Below are 23,751 nucleotides of genomic sequence, written 5' to 3' on the forward strand. Positions count from 1 at the left end.
CCAAGGGAAGTCTAGATCAACATATCACAGTTCATAATATTTACTTGTATGAAAATGCAATAATTGAATATAACTTTGAATGAACTCTCTTAATATGGTCAATAAACATTCATACTTTTGAACATGAATGGTGGTCTGCATCAGTATTTCATTAAAGCATTTACAAGGGAAAAGGTTTGAGCATGTTTCAGTGATTGGTGAACTCAACATAACTTTGAGTATGAATTGCATAATCCAAATATCATATTTATAATAGCAACCAATGTAATTATATCCTTTCACCGATAAGAGGATGTTTGTAGCACACACTGTTAATACCATAAAGCATAAAATACTGCACTTTAAACATGGCCCCTAGAGAGCCTCACCTTTAGTATTACACCAGTGTGCAATTACCATCTTTCACCCCTACAGAATGTATAAGAACAAAAACTCACATTGAACCAATTCAGGCCACAAGGATTGCAGCCATAGTTTTTGCCCTTAGAGAGCACAGCACTCCTAGCTGTAGAGCAAAAGCTCCAGTCTGGGGAGTCCCTGGAAACTCCTAAAATCCCTTGAGCGTTTATTATTTTAGAGTCCCACCCAACTTAGGGTGGGGACTCTGGAAATATTTTGGGGGGAGGCTGCACTGCTCCTGCAGCTCCTCCCGCACCCTTGCTACATTTTGGTGGTGACCCCGCTCTCCTGGGGACACCACTGACCCCGCTCTCCTGGGGACACCACAAAGCCAAAACAACTGTTGTTTCATGTCTGACTGCGCTGGGGAGAGACGCTTACTTCATTGCTTTTTTTCTTTTTGTTTTATATGCGGCCTCACGCAGCTCTCTCTGTTTCCTCAGGGTGCCCATCCTGCCCAGGGCACCCTGTGTGCATCCTGTCCATGGTGGAAGCTCACAGAGTCCTCCCCTGGCTGCCCTGGATGACTTCCTGCATGGCCAGAACGAGAGCTGTCAGCCACATTCAGGTCTGCACACTGCTGCAGGCAGACATGCTGTGTGTGGCTGACGTTGTCCCTCCCCAGACATGGGTGGAAGGCGGGCCATTAGGCGGGAGTGTTTCAGTCATGGATGTGGAATTCCTATCACCTGATGCCCTGGACATATTGTTTGTGGTCAAGGGCAACAAGTGTTCATGTTTATTTTGTCCTTGGGAAAAGTAGGCCTAACCCCTTGTAGCACAAACCCTTTGGCTGTCAGTTTACAGAGACAAGAACTGTCTGCAATTGAGGTAATATGTGTATCCATATTTTAATGCTGTTCGAACTTGTATTTACGGTTTATCAATTAAAAGCCTTCATTATTAGGGTGAGCGCTGTAAATTAATGTTTTAAGGTCACTCCGCACTACTGACAGTGGTTCCAGAAAAAAAAAATTGTACACACGTTCGAAGAGATTAAAAATATGAAGCTAAGTATAATGTTCCCAGAATGCTCTCTGATTAGGTGCAAATGTTTTCAGAAGCTTGTAAGCATGAGTGATGATTCTTTGCTTTCCAAATAAAATGCTCAGAAAAAAATGCAAGTAGGGAAAAAAACGTTTTGCTACTATGAAATTTTAGATGCTATTTCTTTGAAGCGTCATTTAGTAAAATGTGCTGATGCATGCTAGTATTTTGAAAACATATCCCTAATGGAAAATCAGTGTAACCATTTTGTACAACATTATGGAAACCATGAAAATAAACAAGCACTGGCAAAACCAACCAGTCCGACATTTTTTGTGAGCCTTTTGGTTTCATCAATGTGTGTCTTGTTTTGGGGTGGCTTTTGTATCACTTTGTTGTTGTGGGAGCTGCCAGGCCCTCACCATTGTAGCAAACACTGGCAAAAAGAAAAAAAAAAGGTTTTTTTTGTCTCACAAAGCACACATTGCCACCAGTGGCATAACAAACGCCCCACAGCCCCCCTCCAGGGCCCCACCTGCCCTGAGTGAGTCTGGAGCGGAGGCCTCCATGTTCTTTGCAGGAGGGCCCCCTCCAGTTTCATTATGCCACTGATTGTCACAGTGACTCCTGGCATTGAACAAAACTACTTTGTGTGCCAATATGCTCCCTGCGGAAGAGCAGAATGCGATCACTAACAGTCAAGCCGATTGATAGAGAAATAAAAGTTTAATGAAAACAATGGGGGTCATTACGACCCTGGTGGTCTGTTGACCGCCAGGGTCGTTGTGGCAGTCTGAACGCCGCCAAAGCTTTGCAGGTAGTGAACATGGCGACAGGCGCTGGTGCACCCTAAGCACTACAGCATTGCTGCTGGCTCGATTATAAGCTGGAGACAGTGGTGTAAGCTGTTTCTCACTGGGCCTGCAGGTGGAACCTCAGTTTCTACCCTCTGACCCAGTGGGAAACTCGTAATGGGGTCCGTGAGGAGGTGGGCGCACTGGCGGCAACCTGCCCATCGGGACTTCAGCGGATGGTGTAAACCGTCTGCCAAAGTCATAATGACCCCCAAAATGTCTTTGTTAACACCAGACCTAATTAGAAACCCAATTCCTAAAGAAAGTCACCACAGTGCACCTTTGGTATATGTCTTTGAATTATTCGCTTTAATGAATTCACAAGAACTTACAGAAGTAGACCAGGAAATTGTACTCCTAGAAAATGTGTGTTAACTGTATTTTAGCACAAGCAAATGTGCATGTGTAGATTTCCTTATGTGAAAATCTATTGAGCGATTACAAATTCATTTTTCCTCCAACCACTTGTTTCCCAACCCTTGAAGAACTTCTACTTCTGCCCTTGTCAGGAGTACATTTTCAACCTTTCTCATTATGGGGAAAGATTAGAGAAGAGCTGGTGAGAATCCTTAAAACATGCAAGTTAGTAGGTTTGCAGACTCCAAGGCATTCCAGCCCTGGAAGTATTGCTTACTGCTTCCTCCAACCTCAGTATGTAGATCTGTGAAAGGTGGCAAAATAAGGAAATTGCTATAGTAGGGATTGAAATTGCAGGTATTCAAGCCCTACTATAGTATTAGCCCTGCCATAACCAGAGAGGCTATTATCAGAGCTCTTACATAATGAGATTTCCACTATAATTTTTTGCTGCACTACGTGGCACCAAAGTAGATGTTTTACTGGACAAGTAGATTTAAGAAGCAACCTGTTCTATGGACAATTAGTATTTTATTAAATTCCACACCCCTGAGCAGCACTACCCCTTACTGTTTTACACACGGGTCCTAGGATTGAGGTCCTGGGCCCCCTTCCTGCACTTGTGGGTTAGTGCAATGGCGCTCCCTTGCCATCGATCTTCTCAGGACCCAGGGAAGGGGTCCTGGGCCTCTAATCCCCTCAAACAGGGAAGCACGATGGTGCTCCCTTGTAACAAAGATCTTCTCATGGCCCAAGGATGGGGTCCTGGGCCCCTTCCTGCCCCAATGGGGAAAGCGCAACAGCCTTCCCCTCCTTGTCGTCTGCTTTGCGGCAACCTCCGGGGCCTGGTCCCCATCCCCCCTTGGAGGAAAACAATCATCTGACAGCAGAGCTCCACACTTGCGCTGGCGGGTTGGGATCAAAGGTCACCATAATTTTAAACAATCATAACACAGCCCTCTCTTGGACTAATTTGGACAATCTTTGTCTCGTTTTGCTCCTCGTGGCAAGCCCTAGCCACCTGGAGTACTTTATTGAGACGTTTTGGCCTCCAAGGCAACAAACTCTGCAGGGAACAGGTTTCACTGGCTCCCTGCGCCAGCCTTTCGATTTGTTTTCCTGTGGGCCTCTCCTCCTCCTTGCACAGAAGCTCAGTCTTTCCCCCAACTGGTCCTCAGGGGGTGTAGGGGTACCATCTTCCCTGCTCCTGGGGAGTGCCCCACTGGCCCTGGGGTCAATCAGGGTCAGAGTCCTTGGGCCAGATGGTAGTCAGGGGGTTCCTCCTTCCAGTTGTCCATGCTGGCTGCCTCCAGTTCTAGTGTCCAGCAGAAAAGCACATCCAAGAGAGAGCTATCTTCCCTGTACAGGACTTTATAAGTGGGGTCGGGAGTGTCCAGCGGGGCTGCAACTCTGATCTATTCTGAGGTGCCATTCCATCTGTCTGTCCCTGACCCAACCTCCCTGCACAGTCTTCTGGGATAGCTAAAAATGGTGTCTCTCAGGAGTCACTTGCCTCATGTGTCTTGGGATCTCAGCTCCACCTCTCACTGAAATCACTGCCAGGGCCTCCCCCAGCAAATCTTCAAAGGGGCCCTAGTACTGGTTTGGCTCCAGAGGTCTGAACCCCTCCTTTGTGTAGTGGCATGGGGCAGGCCCTGTCCCTGCCACAGTGTGACAGCTGGCTGATTGATTCAAAGCAGTCCACCCCACCCCTTTTCTTCTCAGGAGATGACTTAAGCACAGTTAATTGCTCCTTTTGTCGGGGGAGGCCTTTGTTCCTGCAGCTGGAGAGAAAAGTAATTACCCCAGCCCAGCAGGATGTCAAATGGCCTTGTTTGTGATCCTGAGCTGAGCAAGAGAAATATGACATTCGTGGATGACCCATCTGCTTTACAGATATGTCTATGGCCTTTACAGAATTGCTCTTTTCAGACAGGTTACATTGTACATCGGTACGACTCTGGAATCTGTAGACCAAAGGGAAGTGGAGCTGTGCCCTAAGGCAGCATTCCCCATAAGGGTATATTGGAGTGACACTGCAGACAAGACATTAAACCACACTGACTTTCCCTATTTGTGTTCACCCACATTATAAGGCCTATCCAAGATCAATACCCAACCCTGCATAGTCATTCCTGTGCCAGGCCACCTGTGTGCAATTCCTGTATTGTGCATGATGGGAGTCTCCCTTGTACAGCATTCACACGTGTGCATGTGCACACATGTAACCAGCCATGTGCCTTTTACCCTTTGCTGCGCTGCAGTGACCTTATTTTTAAATACGGACACTGGTGGTAGAAATACGCAGTCCATTTGCCATGGTTTACTGTGAGTGAGCCCCAGGATATGAGGCTCCACCATGGTAAAAGGTTAAAAACCAGGTGATCAAAAAGTGAAAAATATGGGTGGATTAGAACGTCCGAACCACCTTCTCACACAGTGAAAGTCTTCTATTATTTTAAATATATATTTATATTTTCTACTTCTTTTCCAGGATGACCTGGAGGCAGCTTACACTGGGCTGGAGACTGAAACAATATCAATGGAAGAAAGAAACGTCTTCTGCGGCTCCTACAATGTTATGGTGCTCACAGATCAGTATGTATTCTCTTTTGCAACTTGGGCTAGGCCGATACTCTCTCCCCCCATATGTAGCCATTCAAAAGACAATACTCATAGGGTAATAATCTTCTGTATAAAATCATGGAGTAGATGTTTTGGCTGTGTATATCCCCTCGAAACCTGTGTACAAGTGTAAAGGAAGGAGCTTTTTGTTTGCTCCTATTGAGTTACCTTAACATTGCAACCACTTTCAAATTGTTGTGTCTCCTTCCTTCACTTGTTTCAAACAGTTGCCACCTTTTTTTAACATTGCCTCTCTCACAGGGAGCCAGCTGAGAGTATGTTACCATGGGATGCGTTTCCTAGTGTCGGATTCTCCAACGATACAACTGATGAGAGGTTTCTGGAAGCACCTAATTTTGGTACACAATGCATTGCAAATCTTTCTTGCATTCGTTTAGGATTACGTATTATCTGGCATCTGGAGAGACGTGGAAGCAGGTTCTCTAGCAACACTTTGAATCTTACTTGGACAATGGGGAGATGTAGAAGGCAGGCATAAAATCAAGAGCATTGTGGAAGTGTCACTTCATCCCTGTACTCCCAGGAGATTGGATTCCTAAATTGTTCTACCATACCCTTATGAGGGCTTTGGTCTTTGCTTGGCCTTCATAGTCCATGTTTATACACCCTGACACATTTTGTGATGGACAACATTCTCAAAATGACCTGAAGAAATTGGCTTAAATGTACCAGTGGTACACATAAGACAGTCATAGTGCATGGCCAGCTCCTCTGGCATGCTGACTGGCCATGAAAATCAGGGTAGCCACTCTGATCAGAACTTTGTGAGTATGTCGTCCAGGAAATGTGTGCAGCATTAGACAACAGGTCTTTCTTAATTCTGAGTGAGAGACCCCCAGTATTGTGAACTCTGCTTTTGAAAATGACGATTGGAATTGGCAATAGGGATCACTGTGTGGTTAAAGGGACCAAGGCAGCCAACGACCAGCTGACATAAGCATGCTTGTGGCATCGCAGCAGCTATTAAGTAGTCTATCATGGACCTCTTCTAATTGTAATTACTTGCATGGGGGGGGATCTGTGAGTGGTTGGGTATACCACATATTTTCATATTCTAATAATACACAACATATTGTGTTATAATGGTGTCACTAATGAATGCTACTCAGTAGGTACAAAATGGAATTTAAGATTCACAAATGGCTCGGCAAATTCTAAATTTTGTCACACATTAATACATTGCAATTTGCCAGTTTTGTTTTTAATGACATCCTCATTTAGAGAAAGCTGACTGGGCGCCTCACTGATCCTTCCAATTTAGAACTCCCCACCTGTTCGCCAGAGAATTTTTGATGAAGTGCTACCACTAACATGGTGGCAGCACTTTTGGCAAAGAAAGGTTGACTTTCATCCTGCCATGCAATTGTGGCATGGCAGACTGGTTGGCATTGTTCTTTCTTCAAAGAAACCCCGCCCATCAAGGCCTAGGTTTGTCTTTAAAAAGTAGTTGGAAGAAGAGCTGTTCCCCTACCTCTATAATAGTTAGGAGAGCTAAGAGATGATTTTTTTTATTGATGTCCCATTATCATCCATCCCAAAATGAGGCTATGTGAAATTGACTTTATTCTGCACATCTTTGACAACCAAAGTGACTTTTAGATGCTGGCCTTAAATTTCAGAAGAAGCAGCATGTTACCAGACTTTCTTGATCCAGAGCAGCCAGGTATGTGATTGACAAAGAACTAAGATCTGGTCTGTACTACTCATATAGCATTGGTCATATCACAAACAGTGGCTGCAAATTGCACACTAAACTTTTGCAGCCTCCCCAGAATTTTATGATGGGAATGATGTACTAATCATTCAGATCAGAAAATGGATATTTATAGGTCACAAACCTGAGTTTCAATTTGCTATCCCCTTCAAATGGATGCTCATGCCATGATGGAGGCCTGGGAAGAAGAAAAAAACCTCTGCCCTTAATGAGACCCATGCTGGTTCAAAATATATTGATGTCCAGGGAAGACATCAGAGGCAACATGCAGTGGTCTTCTGTACCAATGTCTGCGCCTCTCCCCCTGAAGCTGCCTGCAAAGGTTCTCAAGTGATTCTTCTTTGAACTGCTTTTGAATTTCTTTACCACCCTACTGTGGGTGTCAGTAACTCATCAGTGGCATATTACTGCAATTGCAGATTCAAAGGTATTTTGCTGTTGCAAACCCTGTGGTTTTGTGAATTATTTGCTTACATGATAAGAGTTAGGTGGCCCTTGAGGGTCGGGAGGACATGGCGGGCTGCAGCGGCGCTGCCGCGCGCTGAGCACCGCGTCTTCCGGGTTAGGGAGGCGGCGGGGCGAGAGCTCCCTGTGCATGCCGAATGTGTTGGCCTGACTTTTTGGATCTCTCGAGTCACGGGAGCAGCGAGCCGGCTCTGACATCGTTGTCTGGCTCCTCAGGGGCTCTGTGGAAGCGAGCAGCCCTGGAGCTTCGGTGTTCCCGGAGGGCCATAGCACAGGCCCCCCTCCGGGGAGAAGCAGGCAGGGGCAGAGCCAGCACAGGCAAAAGCTGGCTTAGCCTCAGAGAAGGCTCGTCCAGGAGGCTGCAGGAAGGTGAGGAGTGGGAGTGGAGCACTGGAAGGGCCTGGAAAGTCTTCAGGGGCCCAACAAGGACTGCCCAAGCTGTGGAACACGTGGAGTGGGGCTCAATTACAAAGTAGGAGGGTCTCGGACCCTGTTTGTTTGGAGACTGTTGGTCCTCTCTCTAACTCTGCTTGTTTAGCTGATGGTGAAGGGCCTCGGAGACCTAGGGATGAAGTCAGTACCACCGGGGCAGTGGGCCAGACCCTAAAAAAACAGTCCAGAGGTCTGTGCAGCAAAAAAAATAGCAGGGTTGCCCCTAAAATCACCCCCTCTGTGAGATCCTTCTTTAAACTTAAGCCTGGGATGGGAGTCTTCTTATTAGAGACTGTGCTGGAAAGGCACTACAAAGATGCAGGAGCAATCGGATAAAAGTTATTTTGGACTAGGGGGCCCCCTTCAAGTAGTTGAGATCCCAAAAAGCTCTGGTGAGGTGTCAGCTTGGGGGGGGGAGGGCTCCCCTCTCCTCAGGCAACTGGCAGCGAGGAGCCTCCTGCTGAGGTAACACAGAGCTCTTTGGAGGGTAGTATCCCTTGTAAGGTTCCGGCTGATCAGTCGGCCTCCTCTCGACATGCTTCTGGCAAGGAGCCTTCAGTAGAAGCGATGTTAGTCTCCCTCTCGAAGGATATTGGGAAAGGGTTCTCTATTTCAGAAAAAATCAGGCAGAGATTAGAGAGGCCTGTGAGGCTTTGGAAAAGAAGCTGGATCTCCTGTCATTAAGAACACAAGCCCTGGAAGCCACAGTGGGGACTATGAAAGAGGAAATTGAAGCGAACAAAGTCGATATTTAGGCCTTGAAAGACTCTGAGCAGGCTCTTCAGAATAAATTGGAACAATTAGAAAATAATTCAAGGAGAAATAACTTGAGGGTTCTGCATGTTCCGGAAGGGGCTGAAGGAGTTGATTTGAAGGCTTTTCTAGTATCACTTTTGAAGTCCGTGCTCTCATTAGAGGAGAGAAGAAATTGCGCGGGACATTCAGACGATACATAGAGACCCCTTCAGGAAAAATCCAAGTGTTAGCAAGCCTCGGAAAATTCTGATTAACTTTGTAACATATGGTCTGAAGGAGAACATTTTTTTAAAAGTACTAAAATTTGGATCCTTAAAAGCGCAGGATTTTTCGTTCGAAGTCAAATCAGATCTCTCTAGGATTGCCATCAACAGGCAGTGGGTGTTGGGGGAACGGCTAGAGGAGTTTAGATTATTGGGAGCTTCTGCACAACTTAAATTTCCCGCTATTCTAAAGATTATGTTCAATAATAAGATGTATAATGTGAGAGATGGGAAAGCTGCGGATGAGCTGTTGGCTACGCTTAAGTCGGGGGCAGAACGAGGGGGAAGTAACATCTGTGGCCCTAACCCGGGAATCACGTGTGCTCTAATTATGGACATAATTCGGTCCACTTTTCGAAGGGGGTCTTCCATGGGAATGGTGGGAGGCGGGAGGGGGTGGGGCACAGGGTGGGGAGCATGTGGGGAAAAAAAACAAAAAAAGGTTCCTCATTCACCTCAATCAATGTGGCACCCAGGGGATAATGGCTGGTGAGAGTAGTGAATGCCGGGACCTCTCTTCTTTTCAGATACTCTCTTGGAATGTGAATGGCTTAAGAACAAAGGGGAGGAGAGACAAAATTTCACAATATTTAAAAGATTCCTCAGCTCAAATTTTAATTCTACAGGAGACACATCTGACCAGAGAAGAGAGGGTTGATCTCTTCAAAAAGCAAGCATGGGTACACTCATATGCTTGTACGGAGCACAATTTCAATGCTCGGGGTGTTGCCATTTTAGTTAAGCATGGGACCAAGGCAGGATTAATAGAGGTACGATCGGATCCAGTGGGAAGATGGCTTATAGCTAAACTACAAATTTATGACAGAAGATTTACAGTGGCGGGGTTCTATGGTCCAAATTGTGACGATATTGCCCCTCTTGAAAAATGCTTTTCACAGTTAGTTGACTTTCCGTATCCGGTCTTAATTGCTGGAGACTTTAATGTTGTGCTAGATAATAAACTAGATAGATCTGAGAAGTGCAGGTCACTAGGGACTCCAAAATCTCAACGTTTTTTGAGAGGAGTGATGAGAGAGTGGGGGTCAAGGGATGTATGGCGGCAGAGGAAGAAAGATCTAAGGGAGTTCTCCTTTTACAATCATAAATATAAGCATGTCTCTCGTATAGATTATTTTCTTATTGATTGTAGGCTTGAAAGTTTGGTAGGTAATATTACTTATTTACCTGCCCACCTCTCAGATCACGCAGCAGTGATATTAGATTTAAAGGTGGTTGGACGGTCAGGTGGTAGTAGATGGACGTTTGACCGCACGCTACTGCAAGATTTGGAGGCCTTTGACCAGTTGCGAACAGAGGCAGAGGTCTTTTTCAAAGCTAATTTGGGCATGGCTTCTCTGTCAGTGGTACGGGACACTTTTAAAGCAGCTATGAGAGGTAAAGTTATGGGTATAGCTAGCTATAAGAATAGGCAGTGTAGGGCTACTATTTTTCAGTTGGAACGGGAAATGCTTAAAGTGAGGAGGCAACTATTGGGGAACACTGAGGAGGAGGAGGGTGAGGTTTTGGAGAATAAATTGAAAGAGATTTCAGTTGGAGGAGGTGTTGCAAGCCAGAGTCGCCAAAAGAGTAGAGGCTAGTAAATTAGCCCACTTTCAGTACGGGGAGAATGCAGGCAAGTTACTAGCTTGGAGCAAGCAAGATTTAGCAAGGAACTATATTAAGGAAGTAGAGCTAAATCAAGCAGACGACAGATCATCGAATAGTGAGGAAATGGATGTAGCTTTCCACTCTTTTTTTTCTGAATTGTATAAAGGAGAGGCTGAGGTAAGAGAGAAGGACATCAGTAAATGGTTGGCGGATGATACACTCCCAACTATATCACAAGAAGAACAAATCGTTTTGAATAGTCCGATCTCAGCTGGGGAAATCAGGAAGGTGTTGATGGGCAGTAAGGATGGTAAGGCACCTGGGCCCATTGACATTCCTATGGAATTCTATAAATTGATGGCAGAGTCAATAATTCCAGTTTTGGTAGAATTATTTGCTGCGATCTTTGAAGATAGGGCCCCTATCCCTGGTTCATGGAATGAGGCTACGATCACTTTAATTCAGAAATCGGGTAAGAGTCCGATTAAGTGTGAGTCTTACAGGCCTATCTCTTTGCTGACCTGCGATTATAAGATATTTGCTAATATTCTAGCTGATAAACTCAGCAGAGTGGTGGGTCAATTAATTCACCCTGATCAAAAAGGATTTATCAAGGGTAGGTTTCTTTATAAATTGACATACAATTTGGCGGGGGCAATAGGTATGGCCACATCTTTTGAAATGCCCTTGGCTGTGTTTACCCTGGATGCAATGAAGGCCTTTGATAGGGGGAACTGGAGATACTTAGCATTCATTCTGAGATCAGCTGGTCTAGGAGAAAACTTGTGTGGAGCTATAGGTCTAATATATAGAGATCCCATCGCTAGAGTTTTAGTAAACGGTAATCTTAATGAGCCTCTGAAGATCACAAGGGGCACTAGGCAGGGTTGTCCTCTCGCCCCGTTGTTGTTTGACTTGTATATAGAGCCACTGGCTAGGAAAATAAGAGGCAATTCGGTTATTGTTCCTTTTAAGTGTAATAGTTGGGTGAAAAAGGTGGCTCTGTATGCTGACAACCTCTTAATTTATATGGCTGATCTGGTATCTGCCCTGCCTATGCTTTTGTCCTTAGCTGAAGAATTTGGTGAAGTTTCGGGATTTCGGGTAAATACAGAGAAAACAGAGGCTATGGCTTGGAATCATTTGTCGGTGGGACAGATACAACTGAAGACAGAAATTAGATATTTAGGGATTTCATATACCCAGGATATTCATCTCCTTGCAATGACGAACCTAAAACCAGTGGTAGAGGAAGGGTGCAGATCTCTTCAGAGATGGATGTACCTTCCCCTGACATTGGTAGGGAGGGTTAATTTGGTGAAAATTATGATTCTGCCAAAACTTAATTTTTTGTATAGCTCTATACCTTTACCAATGCATAAGCAGTATTTGTTAAAGCTTCAACAGGCTATTACCTCTTTTATTTGGGCATCAAAAGGATATAGGATTTCATGGAAAAAACTGAGGACAAAGAGGGAAAAAGGGGCGCTAGCACTCCCAGACTTAAACTATTACGCTTGGGCATTCCAATTGAACTCTGTAAAAATGCTGTTTTCCACTCCTGACGCCTCGGCTATTGGTGTAATGTTTAAAGCTATGTTGGGCACGGTCAAGGGAGCCGCTAAGGGATATCTTTTTAAGTTTGGAGATCCAAAATTCTTTAAAAAAATAAAATTGAAAATCCTCTGGGATCTTGCGACAAATTGGTACTATTTGAGGCTGGCGGCAGGAGTTAGTTACTACAGCCCATATGCTCCAATTTAGGACTCTCCTGGTACCCCAGAATGTTTAAAGGATGTTTTAGCATTGCCATTGAAGAAGGCAGGGATAGTGTCTTGGGGGGATTTGTTTAGCGAAGGTGTGCCAATCTGTCTGGAAGATCTTGAGGTGAAGCTTTTCTATATTGAAGTATGTTAAAATAAAAGGCTGGCTACGGGAATCAGAAGTGCTATGTGGGGCTGCCGGCTTTTTGGAAGAATCTGTGTTAACTGAGTCCCCCAGACTTAAGCGGGTTTCAAATTGGTATTGGGAGATACTAGAAGGTCTAGATGGGGAATTTACACTGCCCTCCTCCCTATGGGGGAAGGCTTTGCCACAAGGAAAAGTGGTGCAGTGGTGGGAATCCTCTATGTCAACTCTGTTTAAGATTGCAAAGCTGGCATCTCTCCGGAGGAATCATTTGTTTACGATTCATAGAGCATATCTGTCCCCAGGAAGGCTCTCTAGAATAGGCAGCAACAAGGCAATTAAGTGTCCTAAATGTGACTTACAGCTTGCTCCTGATGTTCATATGTTTTATGAGTGTCCAGGGGTGGAGCGTTTTTGGAAAGATCTTTGTAAATATCTCTCTCATTTGTTGGGATGGGAGGTTTTGGTAGCTCTCCCTTTGATTATTTTTGGCCAGACGCAAGGGGCAGCTGGAGAAAGGCACAATGCCAGTAAAGCACACAAGGACTTTTTTATTCTATCTTGGTGGCTAGGAGGGAAATTTGTCGAAAAAGGATGGTGAAAACACCTCCCTCGCTCAAGGATTGGCTGCAAGCCCTTCTCTACTTTGCAAAAATGGACTTGGCGGTGGGAGGCTCATGCAAGAGGAAAGAGGAAATGTGGGCCCCTTTTCTTGGTTGGCAAGGAAGATGAATATGCACATAGGGAGCGTACAAAATGAGGGTTGGTCTGTTAATGTCCAATGATTATTTTTCCTCCTCCCCCTCTCTTGTTAGACTGGGTGGCGCAGGTATACCTTTTACCGCTTGATGTCTATATGAGAGAAAATGGGGGCTCCTCGGCATGATCAGCTTCTCTCGGGAAATGGTGCCAGGATTAACTATGGGGCTGATATAGGAGTTTCTGTGATGTGCATGAGGACAAAAATGTTAGGTGGCCCTCAATCACTCAGTGACATAATGACATGGAGTGCCATATGTTATCAACAACCACTAAAAAACTCTGCCTAACTTTCTTGAAGACTGAAGCAATGAAAAAAAACAGTTGCAGGAATAACTCATTTAACAGAAATGTTGAGAAAATAAATGAGGAGTCAAATGACACCTATTTGCAGGTCTAAGAATTTAGGCCCTCATTACGACTTTGGTGGTCCGAGAACCACCACAGTGTCAATGGCGGTCACACCGCCGCCGAAGAAGACCGCAGTGGCGGTGTTCCCAACAGAACACAGCCAAAACTCTGCCAGTGCGGGCAGACTGCCGCGGATGGCAGTAGGCATTTGCAGGCCGGTGGAGACCATGTTCCCGCCGAACATATTACACCCCAGCACACCACAACGATTTCCGTGGTGGTTTCACCACACGAAAAGCCTGGTGGAAACGAGGAACATAAAAGGAGATACTCATCTTCAGGAACAGACACGTCCACAGCCGCCATGGAACCCGAACTGGAAGTCTTCCCACTGCTCCTGCTGGCCATACAACTCCAGAACCAGGGACGGCGATGAAGACAACAGCCTTAAGTACACAGCCCCAGCACACACTATAGGCAAGACCATTAGTACACACCCACACACAACACACAACCCCTGCATTGCTAGCCACGCCCATGCACACACACGCAAACATACACCCACCCCAACACACAAACACATCTACATACACACTCACACACACACCACGTCCAACATAAACGTGTCATACACACACACACCACTGCCACTTTCAGACACCTCCACACACAACACCACCAAGTCACACAACCACAACACCATCGTAACCACACAAAAGCAATGGCCGAGAGACATAATGCACACCTCCACAGGAAAAAACATACTGCCAGCAACACGTAACAACACACAACAAATAGTAACACTGCCAAACAACGTGTCACATCACACGCCACCTCCAAAGTACATCACAGATGCATCACAACACAGCCACAATGACAACACTTTTCAGAACAAGTCCATAGCACAGCTCATCCACACAACTCATGCTGCTACACAAACACATCACATAAACAGAAGTCACACACCAAATCGCGCATATAAACTGTAAACTTCGCACTTGTATAGCGCACTACTCACCTGTTAGGGACTCAAGGCGCTGTACCCATACCACTGTGGAACCCCTCCTGGGTTTTCCCTGTGGGGCACCCACTCCTGCACAGCCCCAGGGTGGAGTCAGGCATCCAAGTGCAGTGAGGGCCGTTGTGGAGATTAAGTAAGCTATTGCCCAGAGTTACAGAGTGAGACCCATCAATTAGATTAGGCACTGAGGCGAGAATTATCTGGTCCAAGGGAATTGAGCCCAAGACCCGCTGAGGTGGTAATTGAACCCTGGTCCCGGGCCAGATCTCTGCATCAGGGTCTGCCGCTCTAACCATTATGCCACACTTCTCCACTTCTCCACATATACAACACATACATGTGGACGGAAAGGCAGGACAAGGCGGTAAACCTAGACAACAACGGATGACTGGTGCATATATATTAAAATAAAGGTCCAGTCATTAAAATTGACTATATACAACATAGGCCTACTGGCCAGTCCAAACGTGTCCATCAGCCCAGGCACACTGGGCAGAGTCTCTGACCACAGCTTGACTCCTGACTGTAAAGTGGCCTCCACATGGCAGGGGCATCAATGGCCATGCAGGCAGCTCAGGAGCACTGGGGGGGGGGAGGGGCTAAGGTGGGGGTTTGGTTTTGGGAGGGGGGTCCTTTGGTTTGGCTTTGGGAGTGGGACCCTTTGGTTTGGCTTTGGGGTCGATTTTGATTTTGAGGGGGGTGGCTTACCCCTTCGTATGGCCCTTTGGAGGAGGTCCCTTGCCTTTTGGGGGGTGGTAGTCTTTGCTGGGGGTGGTGGATGGGATGGGCAGTACCAGAGGTGCCATGGGAGGACTGGGAGGTGGAAGGACTGGGTATGGGGAGGGCATGAGGGCACTTGAGGGAAACAGGGACAGGGTCAGTGGGAGGGAACAGGGCAAACTCATACAGAAATGATTTTTTAGGGACACAAGGGTGCTCATGGGAAAAATGTGTGGGGGGAGAGGGAGTGGTTGAGAGGTGTGTCGTGGTAGGTGCCTTGGGTGCAGGTGCGTGGGTGGAAGCTATGTGTCTACTTGGTGGGTGCGTGTGGGCGTTTAGGTCTTGGGAAGAGGTGGGAGGAGATTCAGGAGATGACAGAGTGGATGTGTGAGTGTGTGTTGGGCTGGTGCCTGCAGGTAAGGTGGATGTGCTGCATGTGGGGGTGTTGGTAGTAGTGTTGAGTGTGCATGTGGTGAATGGAGTGGATGTATGGGGGTCTGCTATTGTGGTGGCTGTGGATGTTGTTATGACTGCATGTGTCTGTTGTCTGTGTGCATGGCCGGACTTGTGGTGCCCTTGTGGTGTCCTTGTATGTCCTTGCAAACCGTGTCTGTTGAAGTGGATGAATGCTGGTCTGACTGTGCTCTGGATGGGTGTACGGAAAGGGGTGTGGGATTAGGCACCTGTAGCGGGGGGGCGGAAGACTAAGGGACACTGGCTGCCATCATTGAGGAGGCCAGAGCCTCAAAGGATCCCTGCAGGCCAGTCAGTGCACTGTGAATGCCTCCCAGTAAGGCATTGGTATGCTGCATCTGTGATGCCAGACCCTGGATGGCATTCACAATGGTTGACTGTCCCACAGAGATGAACCTCAGGGGGTCAATAGGCTCCTCATTGAGGGCAGCAGGGCTGACTGGGGCAGGGGCAGAGGTGCCTGCGGCGAAGGAGACGCCCACTCTCCTGGGTGAGCGGGCACGAGCAACTGGATGGGGAGCTACAGAGAGGGCGGTGCTGGTAAGGGGGTTGGCAGACAAGGATGGTGCTGGGCTTGTCCCAGATGGGTCCGCCACCCCCAGGGAGCATCCATGGGAGGAGGAATCCAAAGAGGATGTTGTAGAACCAGTCTCCCCCTGTGGCACTCTCCTGGTCCCCTCAGCTCTGCTGGTGTCAGCCTCCTAGGTCCCGTGGGCTGCAGCTTCCCCACTCGCCGGTGCCCCTTCTCCTTCGCCTAATGATGTTGATGCACACACAGACAGACAACCAAAAAATCTGCTGGTATGTATGCCTTTACATTGAAATGCTCAACTTTGGAAAATCAGAGGGGAAACAGGAAGGGTCATAAAATGCACAGTAGCACAGTAGCACAGTACTTGGCACACACACATTGTTATTTACATAGACCTACCCTGTACTCCTTACTCTATCGATTTCTGCATGGCAAGGTAGCATGCCAACAAATCCATAAATAATGTGGCCAGTAACATTTCGTCCCCTGCAGCCATCTGCACCTACAGTCTGAGGCAGCTGATTGAGATCACACCAATTATCTCTGTCATAGTGGCAGGCTATTAGTGATGGCAACTCCCTGACCTCAGGTATACTGATGCCGATGGAAGAAGCTGGTCACCCGAAAGATGACAAATGTCAGGAGACAATAGCCCACAATCAAGTTCCTACCCTCATGAGTCACTGTCTGCATGGTACTGGCACACATAACCACTACAATTCCTGTCAAGGTGGCTCATACCCATAGGCGATGTGCAACTACCAATGATCTACACAACATCTACCCACTAATAGGCCAACCAAACCCATGCATGACAAACATTAGGGAGGTGTGAGCCTGTACTTACCCGCTTGTGGCTGCTATGCTGCCCTCAAGCGCCCATCCACCTCATGGTAGGCCACTGCCAAAATGCAGGCCATTAGGGGGGTCAGGGTCCGAGGGGCACCCCTCCCTCATTGGCAGGACGTCCCCAGCTGGGCCTCCACAGTCTTCTGGGCCCAGCGTCTCAGGTCCTCTCACCACATTCTGCAGTGGGTGCTCCACCGGGCATGGACCCACAGGGTCCGCACTTGCTTGGCGATGGCACGCCAAATCCCCTTCTTCTGATGGGCGCTGACCTGCATGGGTGACACAGACAGAAAGAGAAAGTCATGTAGAGTGGCATCACACCAACACCAGTTGACTTCACACATCTGCCACATCTCATGACCACACAAATGTGTCGTTATGGCCCTTCCGCACCTACTTCTTCGCCATCGGCATGCGTCCCCTACGTGTGCATCATCTCCACACCTTTCAACCACATACACATCGCCTGACAGGAACATTGGACTCATCTGCTGCTCTGGTGCCCCATACAACTGTCCATACAGGGGTAGTTCCCCATCCTCAAGCTTTACTAGTTCCTCGTGGGTGGAGGCAGGAGCCCTATCTCCTGCAAGACGTGGCGTAATGGCTCCAAGAGACAGAACACAGCAGCTCACACAGTGGAGGTCTTTCTTGCACGAGTGTCAGGAGTAAAGTGAGCTATGCAACACAAAATGGTGGTCACTGCCTCTGCATACATGACCGTTACCACCGGCGGTGATCATCATTGGCCCCTGTCTCCCATAGGCAACAATGTTATCCAATGAGGAGTTGCATGGTGGTTGCAACTGCCTACCGCCATGACATCTAAGGCTGGCGGAAGGCTGTAATCCCTATGCCATCCCTCCCACAGTACAGGTCTTATCTGTGCTATACTTCCTTGCCTCAGGCTTGTTCCATATGACAGTGGGCTTGGCAGCAGGGATGTCACAGCCTATCTTCAGTATAGTGTTGAACAATGTACTGTGTGCTTTACTGAAACACCTGGGCAGCTACATCAGGTTCCCCCAACATGCGGATTTGACCACTGTAAGATCTGACTTCTATGCCATGGCACATGTCCCTCATGTGATAGGGAACATAGATGGTTCCTCCCAGGGTCAATGAACAAGTGTACAGGAACAGAAAAAGCTTTTACTCCATCAATGTCCAGGTGGTGTGTCTTGCTGACCAGTACATCTCACAGGTGACGGACAGGTTTCCAGGATCTGTGCATGACTTCTACATCCTGAGGCGCAGCAATGTCCCACACATGATGGCACAACTACAGAGAGAGAGGGCCTGGCTCGTTGGTATGTATCCAGTAGTATGTTTGCAACTGTAATGACACCTTCTTCACATTCTACCCTGTGTCTCTACCGGTATTGTGATAGCTCCAACCTTTGTGCACATAGGTGACTCTGGCTATCCTATCCTTCCATGGCGGCTGACACCAGTGAGATATCCAACAACAGATGGTGAAAACTGTTTCAATGAGGCCCACGGCAGGACGAGGCGTGTCATCGAGAGGACCATCGGCCTGCTAAAGGCCAGATTTCAGTGTCTACACGTCTCAGGAGGCTCCCTGCTCTACAGGCCACTGAAGGTCTGCCAGATCCTAGTTGCCTGCTGCATGCAACACAATATGGCTCTGACACATCACATATGTTGAGGAGGTGGCATCTGGATCTGTGGCTGATGATGGTGACATAGACACTGATGAGGAGGCAGATGATGAGGATGTAGTTGACTAGGACAGAGTTGATCCAACAATACTTCCAATAATCTACCGGTATGTGTCAAGTGTCTTGTATGTGAACGGTTCTTCTGTCTGCCTTGTGACATAGCTCATCCTGGTGTGTGCCATCAGTGGAGCTGTAAAGAGCAGCTATCCCTCTGTGTGGGTTTGTGGCAATAACATTTTGACCATTAGGGGAGGTGTTATTGTTCATATGTCAGTGCTATGCTTACTGTGCTGTTGGCTGCCATCACATCTACAAGGGATTGGCCTGTTGTATGGTCCCAGTAATACAGTGTCAACTGCAATAGGACTGGCAACCAAGGTTGTGTCAACAATATAATAACTCATCCAGAGTGCACACAATGGACGAGTATGGCAGCTAACTCATACTAACAGTGGAACTTGGCTTTAGTTGGGTACTGTGAGCTGTGAGGGATGGACCATCTTGAATGGATGTCTTGAAAATGTGGATCTGCTATGGTATTTTGGGTTCAAATGACACGTATGTACTCGCACTAGGAAGGACAACAGTATACTGCATGTGTGTTGGCTGTGCAACAGTGACTCCTATTGTGATAGTTGTCCCTGACTTGGTGTACTTGCAGGTAAATTGGATGTGCTACTTTAGTTCCTGCCTTGATTGGTGGCTCCCTTGACACAGGATTTGAGGATGAGTCTGTTCTACTACCAAACTTGCTGCACATGCCCCCTACCCCTTCTGCCCATCATACAGACATTTGCTGGTCAATGGTTTAAGTAAGCTGACATATTGTACAACAGTTAATTTGTACATGTGACAATAAAAACAAGTTAGCAGTAGCTGTGTGCAATGGTGTTTATTGTGATTTACAAGTGCAATAGGTGATGAGTGGGAACATGGTGGATGAAATCATCAGAGCAGTTGGCCCAGCTGTAAGTAGTACAGGTCCAGTATCCAAGGGCAATGAGAATCTGGCAGTAGTATTGGCATCAGCTCCTGCAGGATGCCTGGATGGATAACCTTGTTTACGGGGGGTTCCTCAGCTACAGAGGGAGGGGTGCAAGTTGCCTGTGGGACCTCTGGCAGGGCCTCCATTCCACTAGCTGAGGTGAAAGTGGATGGCACAGATGGTGTGTGGCTAGTGGAAGGGACCTGCTGGTGGAAGGAGGACACATGCAGGATGGTTGTCAGTACCTTTAGCACCCCTGCAGTGGAGGCCATGTTGACATTGTGAGCCTGCCACTGCTGCATGGCCTCCTGGTGGTATACCCTCTGCAGCCTCTAGTTCTCCTGCAAGGTGGAGAGTATCTGGCCCATTTTGTCCTGGGATGGGTGAAATACTCCCAGGACTTGGGAGATAGCCTCCTGGCCAGACCTTTCCCTTGGGGCCCCATCCCTTGGCCCACAGTGCCCTCCCACTAACCCTGGCCCCCTGTGCCCCTGCCACAGTGTACCCACTCCCAGCTACACCACGACCTTCATCGTCTTGTGTGTGAAGGGTAGACTCAGGTCCCTGTACTGTGGGGCACACTGCTGTTTGAACAGTCCTTGAGACACAAGTTTGGGGACCAGGAGTTGCCTGTATTGTTGTTACCACAGGGGTGGGGGGGCTCAGATGTGGGCATGGTGAGGCTGGTGGTGGTGGACTGACCAGATTCCACAGATGGGCCAGGTAAGTCGTCAATGTCCAGACATCCAGAACTGTAGTCCTCACTGGGGCCTTCATCCTGGGAGGGCTGTCTGTCTCTGGCATCCTCTGCAGGGTGGCAGTGGCAGGGATGCCTGTGGATGGAGAGGAGGAGAGTTACATTGTGGAGGTGTACTTGTTTGTATCATTGTCTGATGCATACAGTGGCTGGACTTGTTTCCCCGTGATGGCAATGACATCTGTGGCACTGCAGACATTGTTAGTGGGTGATGGATTGTGGAACTGGTTCCATGTTCCATGGAGGTTTGTGGATTGTGGATAATATAGCTTTCATTGCCATGTATTGATACACAGTCAAAGCATCCAGTTATTGTAGCTGGAGCGATGGTTTTAGGTGCAGGTGTTCCATTGTGAAATGGGACTGGCAGCTTTTCATGTGTTGGGCGTCAGGCATTGTGGAAGTTGTGCTTGCCATTGTGAGTGCTATCTGTGCAATAGGGGTGGAATGTGTGGGATGGTTGCAGTGCAGCGTAGGGGCATTGGGTGATTGAGTGGGGGGAGGAAGTGTGAGGTGGGTTGAATTAGGGAGTTATAGGGTGGCGGGGACGCATGCTGTACAGGCATCGTTGGTGGCAAGGGAGTGGTAGTGACTTACCGGAATCCAGTCCTCCGATTATTCAAGACCTTCTCCTCCCATGATGTGAACTCTGGGGGAGGAGGTGGGGGCCCACTGCCAGTCTTGTTGATGGCAATGTGGTGTTATACCATGGAACGCACCTTCCCCCATAGGTCGTTCCACCTCTTCCTGAAATCCTCCCTTGTGCGTGGATGGTTGCCCACTGCATTGACCCTGTTGACGATCCTCGGCCATAACTCAATTTTCCTGGCTATGGATGTTTGCTGGACCTGTGCTCCGAACAATTGTGGCTCTTCCCTGGCGATTTCATCGACCATGACCCTCAACTCTTCGTCTGTGAATCATGGGTGTTTTTGAGGGGACATGGTGGTAGTGAAGTGGATTGGGGGGGTGTTGTGCGCAAGGGTGGTGTGTGAGGTGGTTCGGTTGGTGTGGTGGTGGGTTGTGGTGTTTGTGTGCAGTTGCGCTGTGTGTGCCAATGGTTTATCTATGCTATATATTGGGTATTGCAGTATTTCTGGGTCTGTGTGAATCGTTCCTTTTACAGTGTATTGTGGGAAGTGTGGGGGGTGTTTTATAGTGGTGTGTTTGGGTGTGTCTGGTGTGTGTATGTGTCTCAGGTGTGGGGTGTTCGTACTGTCCAGTGTGGCTTTGGGTTGTTTTGGAGGTGTTTTTTTAAGCGTAGCGAGTCACACCCTCAATGGTTTATTGCCGTGGAAGGACCGCTGTGCTGATTTGTGGGTCATAATGTGGAGGGCAGAATGTTGTTGGTGTGGTGGTGCTGGTGGTGGAACTGCCTCTCTCCCGCCCTCGGCCGGCTTGGTCGTGTGGATTTTTGGCTGGTTTTGGGCGTTCTTCTGTCTGTGACTCGTAATACGGCAATCGTGAGACTGCCAACACTGGCGGTCTTTTGGCGGCCGCCACCACGGCAGTCTTCCATACAGACCGCCAAAGTCGTAATGAGGGCCTTAATGTGTTCCTTGAATGGCAATCAATAAATGCTTTCAGGAGAAGAATGTATCATTTCTGTTTGATACCTCTCATCAGTTTTGCTGAGGAATTCTAAATCGACTGCAATCGCCACAAACCATAAACAACTAATTGAAGATACAAATTGTTTTTATAGTTCATCAGCAAGGCAATAAGCACTGCACTGGTAATGGCTGTTTTATTAGCAAGTTTCAGAAGGGAGATACAAATCCGTTTTTTTCATTCAAAACAGATGCTGGAAACAGAGATGACATGTCAATAAATGTGATAAAATGTTTTCCATTTGGGAATGCAAACACAGGGATCTTGGTTTATATATATATATATATATATATATATATATATATATATATATATATATATATATATATATATATATATAGACTGAAAACAGCAAAGGTTACAGAGACGTTATATTTAGGTTCTGAATTTACTCCTTCAAAACTATAGGAAATCCCCTGTTATAGTTAATTATCTAAAGTAACTATAACTTGTGCCCTAAGGTAACTATGACTCGTGACGGGAGTTGGCCTCAGCATATCTCTCCTGGTGTGAGAATAGGTGTAAGAGGGTGTATCTGGGATTTAGAGTGGGTGGCTGTAAGAGTCTCTATCTGGGTGTGAGAGTGCATACATCAGTGTCTTAGTGTGTGAGTCAGTGTCTGCACAGGTCTGTGAGTTGATGCGTGAGGGTGTCAATGGGTCTGTGAGTGGGTGTATGAAAGTCTGAGTGGGTCTGTGAGTGAGTGCGTGAGTGTCTGAGTAGGTCTGTGAGTGGGTGGGTGAGTAAGGGTCTGTGTGGGTGTGTGTGAGTGGGAGAAAGAGATTAAAAGAGAGAGTTAAAGGGATATAGTTTTTTAGGCTTTGATAGATGATTTGCATAGAATGAGATATTTCTGCACAAAATGAAAAAAATGTATTTGTCAATTAAAAACAGTAAGATCACCTTTCAGTATGAGCCTTAAACATTTCCAGTTGGAAAAAAAGGAGGGAAATGACCAAGGATACACCTGGACTCGAACCCTCAACGCTCAGTGTGAAGGTCTGTGACCTTCACACTTAAGCTATTCTTTTTTTTTTTAAATATGTATTTTTTTGCCCTTTATGGGCTATCTGGCACCATGAGGGGACCCTCAAGGCCTCCTCTGCAGTCCCTGACGCCATATATCACAAAAAGCGTCCTGGGAAGGTGGTGGTCCCCCGGGCTGTGGGGGGCCGGGAGGCCTCCCACATTCAAAATTATGAATGCCCCCGGGACCTGGCCCACCTGGGAACTTAATAAAAAAACAAGCGCAGGAGCTTGTGCTTTAAAAAAAAAAAAAAAAACATTCCCATGAATATTGAGAATTTGCAGCAAAAATAATTTTAAAAATGCTTTTTTGCTCTTGGGTGGGGGAGGGGAGGCTCCCTCTGGGACCCCACCACCAGAGCTAAGGGGTCAGGGTGTCTATACCCTGGCCCTTTTTCTTTCTTTTTTTCTTGTGTTTTTTTCTGTGACTTGGCTGAAGGCAAGTCCCAAGATGCCTGCCAACACTTCCTGGTTTAAAGTGTTGGCAGCCAATCTGAAATGTGCATTTCTCTGAACGAGCTCATCTTATTTCGTGAATACTTAGCGGCCAGAGATATACAAATTTGGATTTCCCTAAATTTCTCAAAAACTACTG

The 23,751-nt window shown here is 47.2% G+C and overlaps 1 protein-coding gene across 2 annotated transcripts in view; it reads left to right on the forward strand.

The window, feature by feature from the left end:
* Window positions 1-23,751, forward strand: part of LOC138246098 (F-box and WD repeat domain containing protein 10B-like) — a 158,517-nt gene that overhangs the window by 74,732 nt on the left and 60,034 nt on the right. For both annotated transcript variants that reach the window (XM_069200335.1, XM_069200336.1), the window contains exon 6: window positions 5,092-5,195. In XM_069200335.1, the coding sequence (XP_069056436.1) occupies window positions 5,092-5,195 (104 nt within the window). The remainder of the gene's footprint in view (window positions 1-5,091; window positions 5,196-23,751) is intronic.

Source organism: Pleurodeles waltl, chromosome 7, assembly GCF_031143425.1.
Source record: "Pleurodeles waltl isolate 20211129_DDA chromosome 7, aPleWal1.hap1.20221129, whole genome shotgun sequence".
NCBI classification, from domain to species: domain Eukaryota; kingdom Metazoa; phylum Chordata; class Amphibia; order Caudata; family Salamandridae; genus Pleurodeles; species Pleurodeles waltl.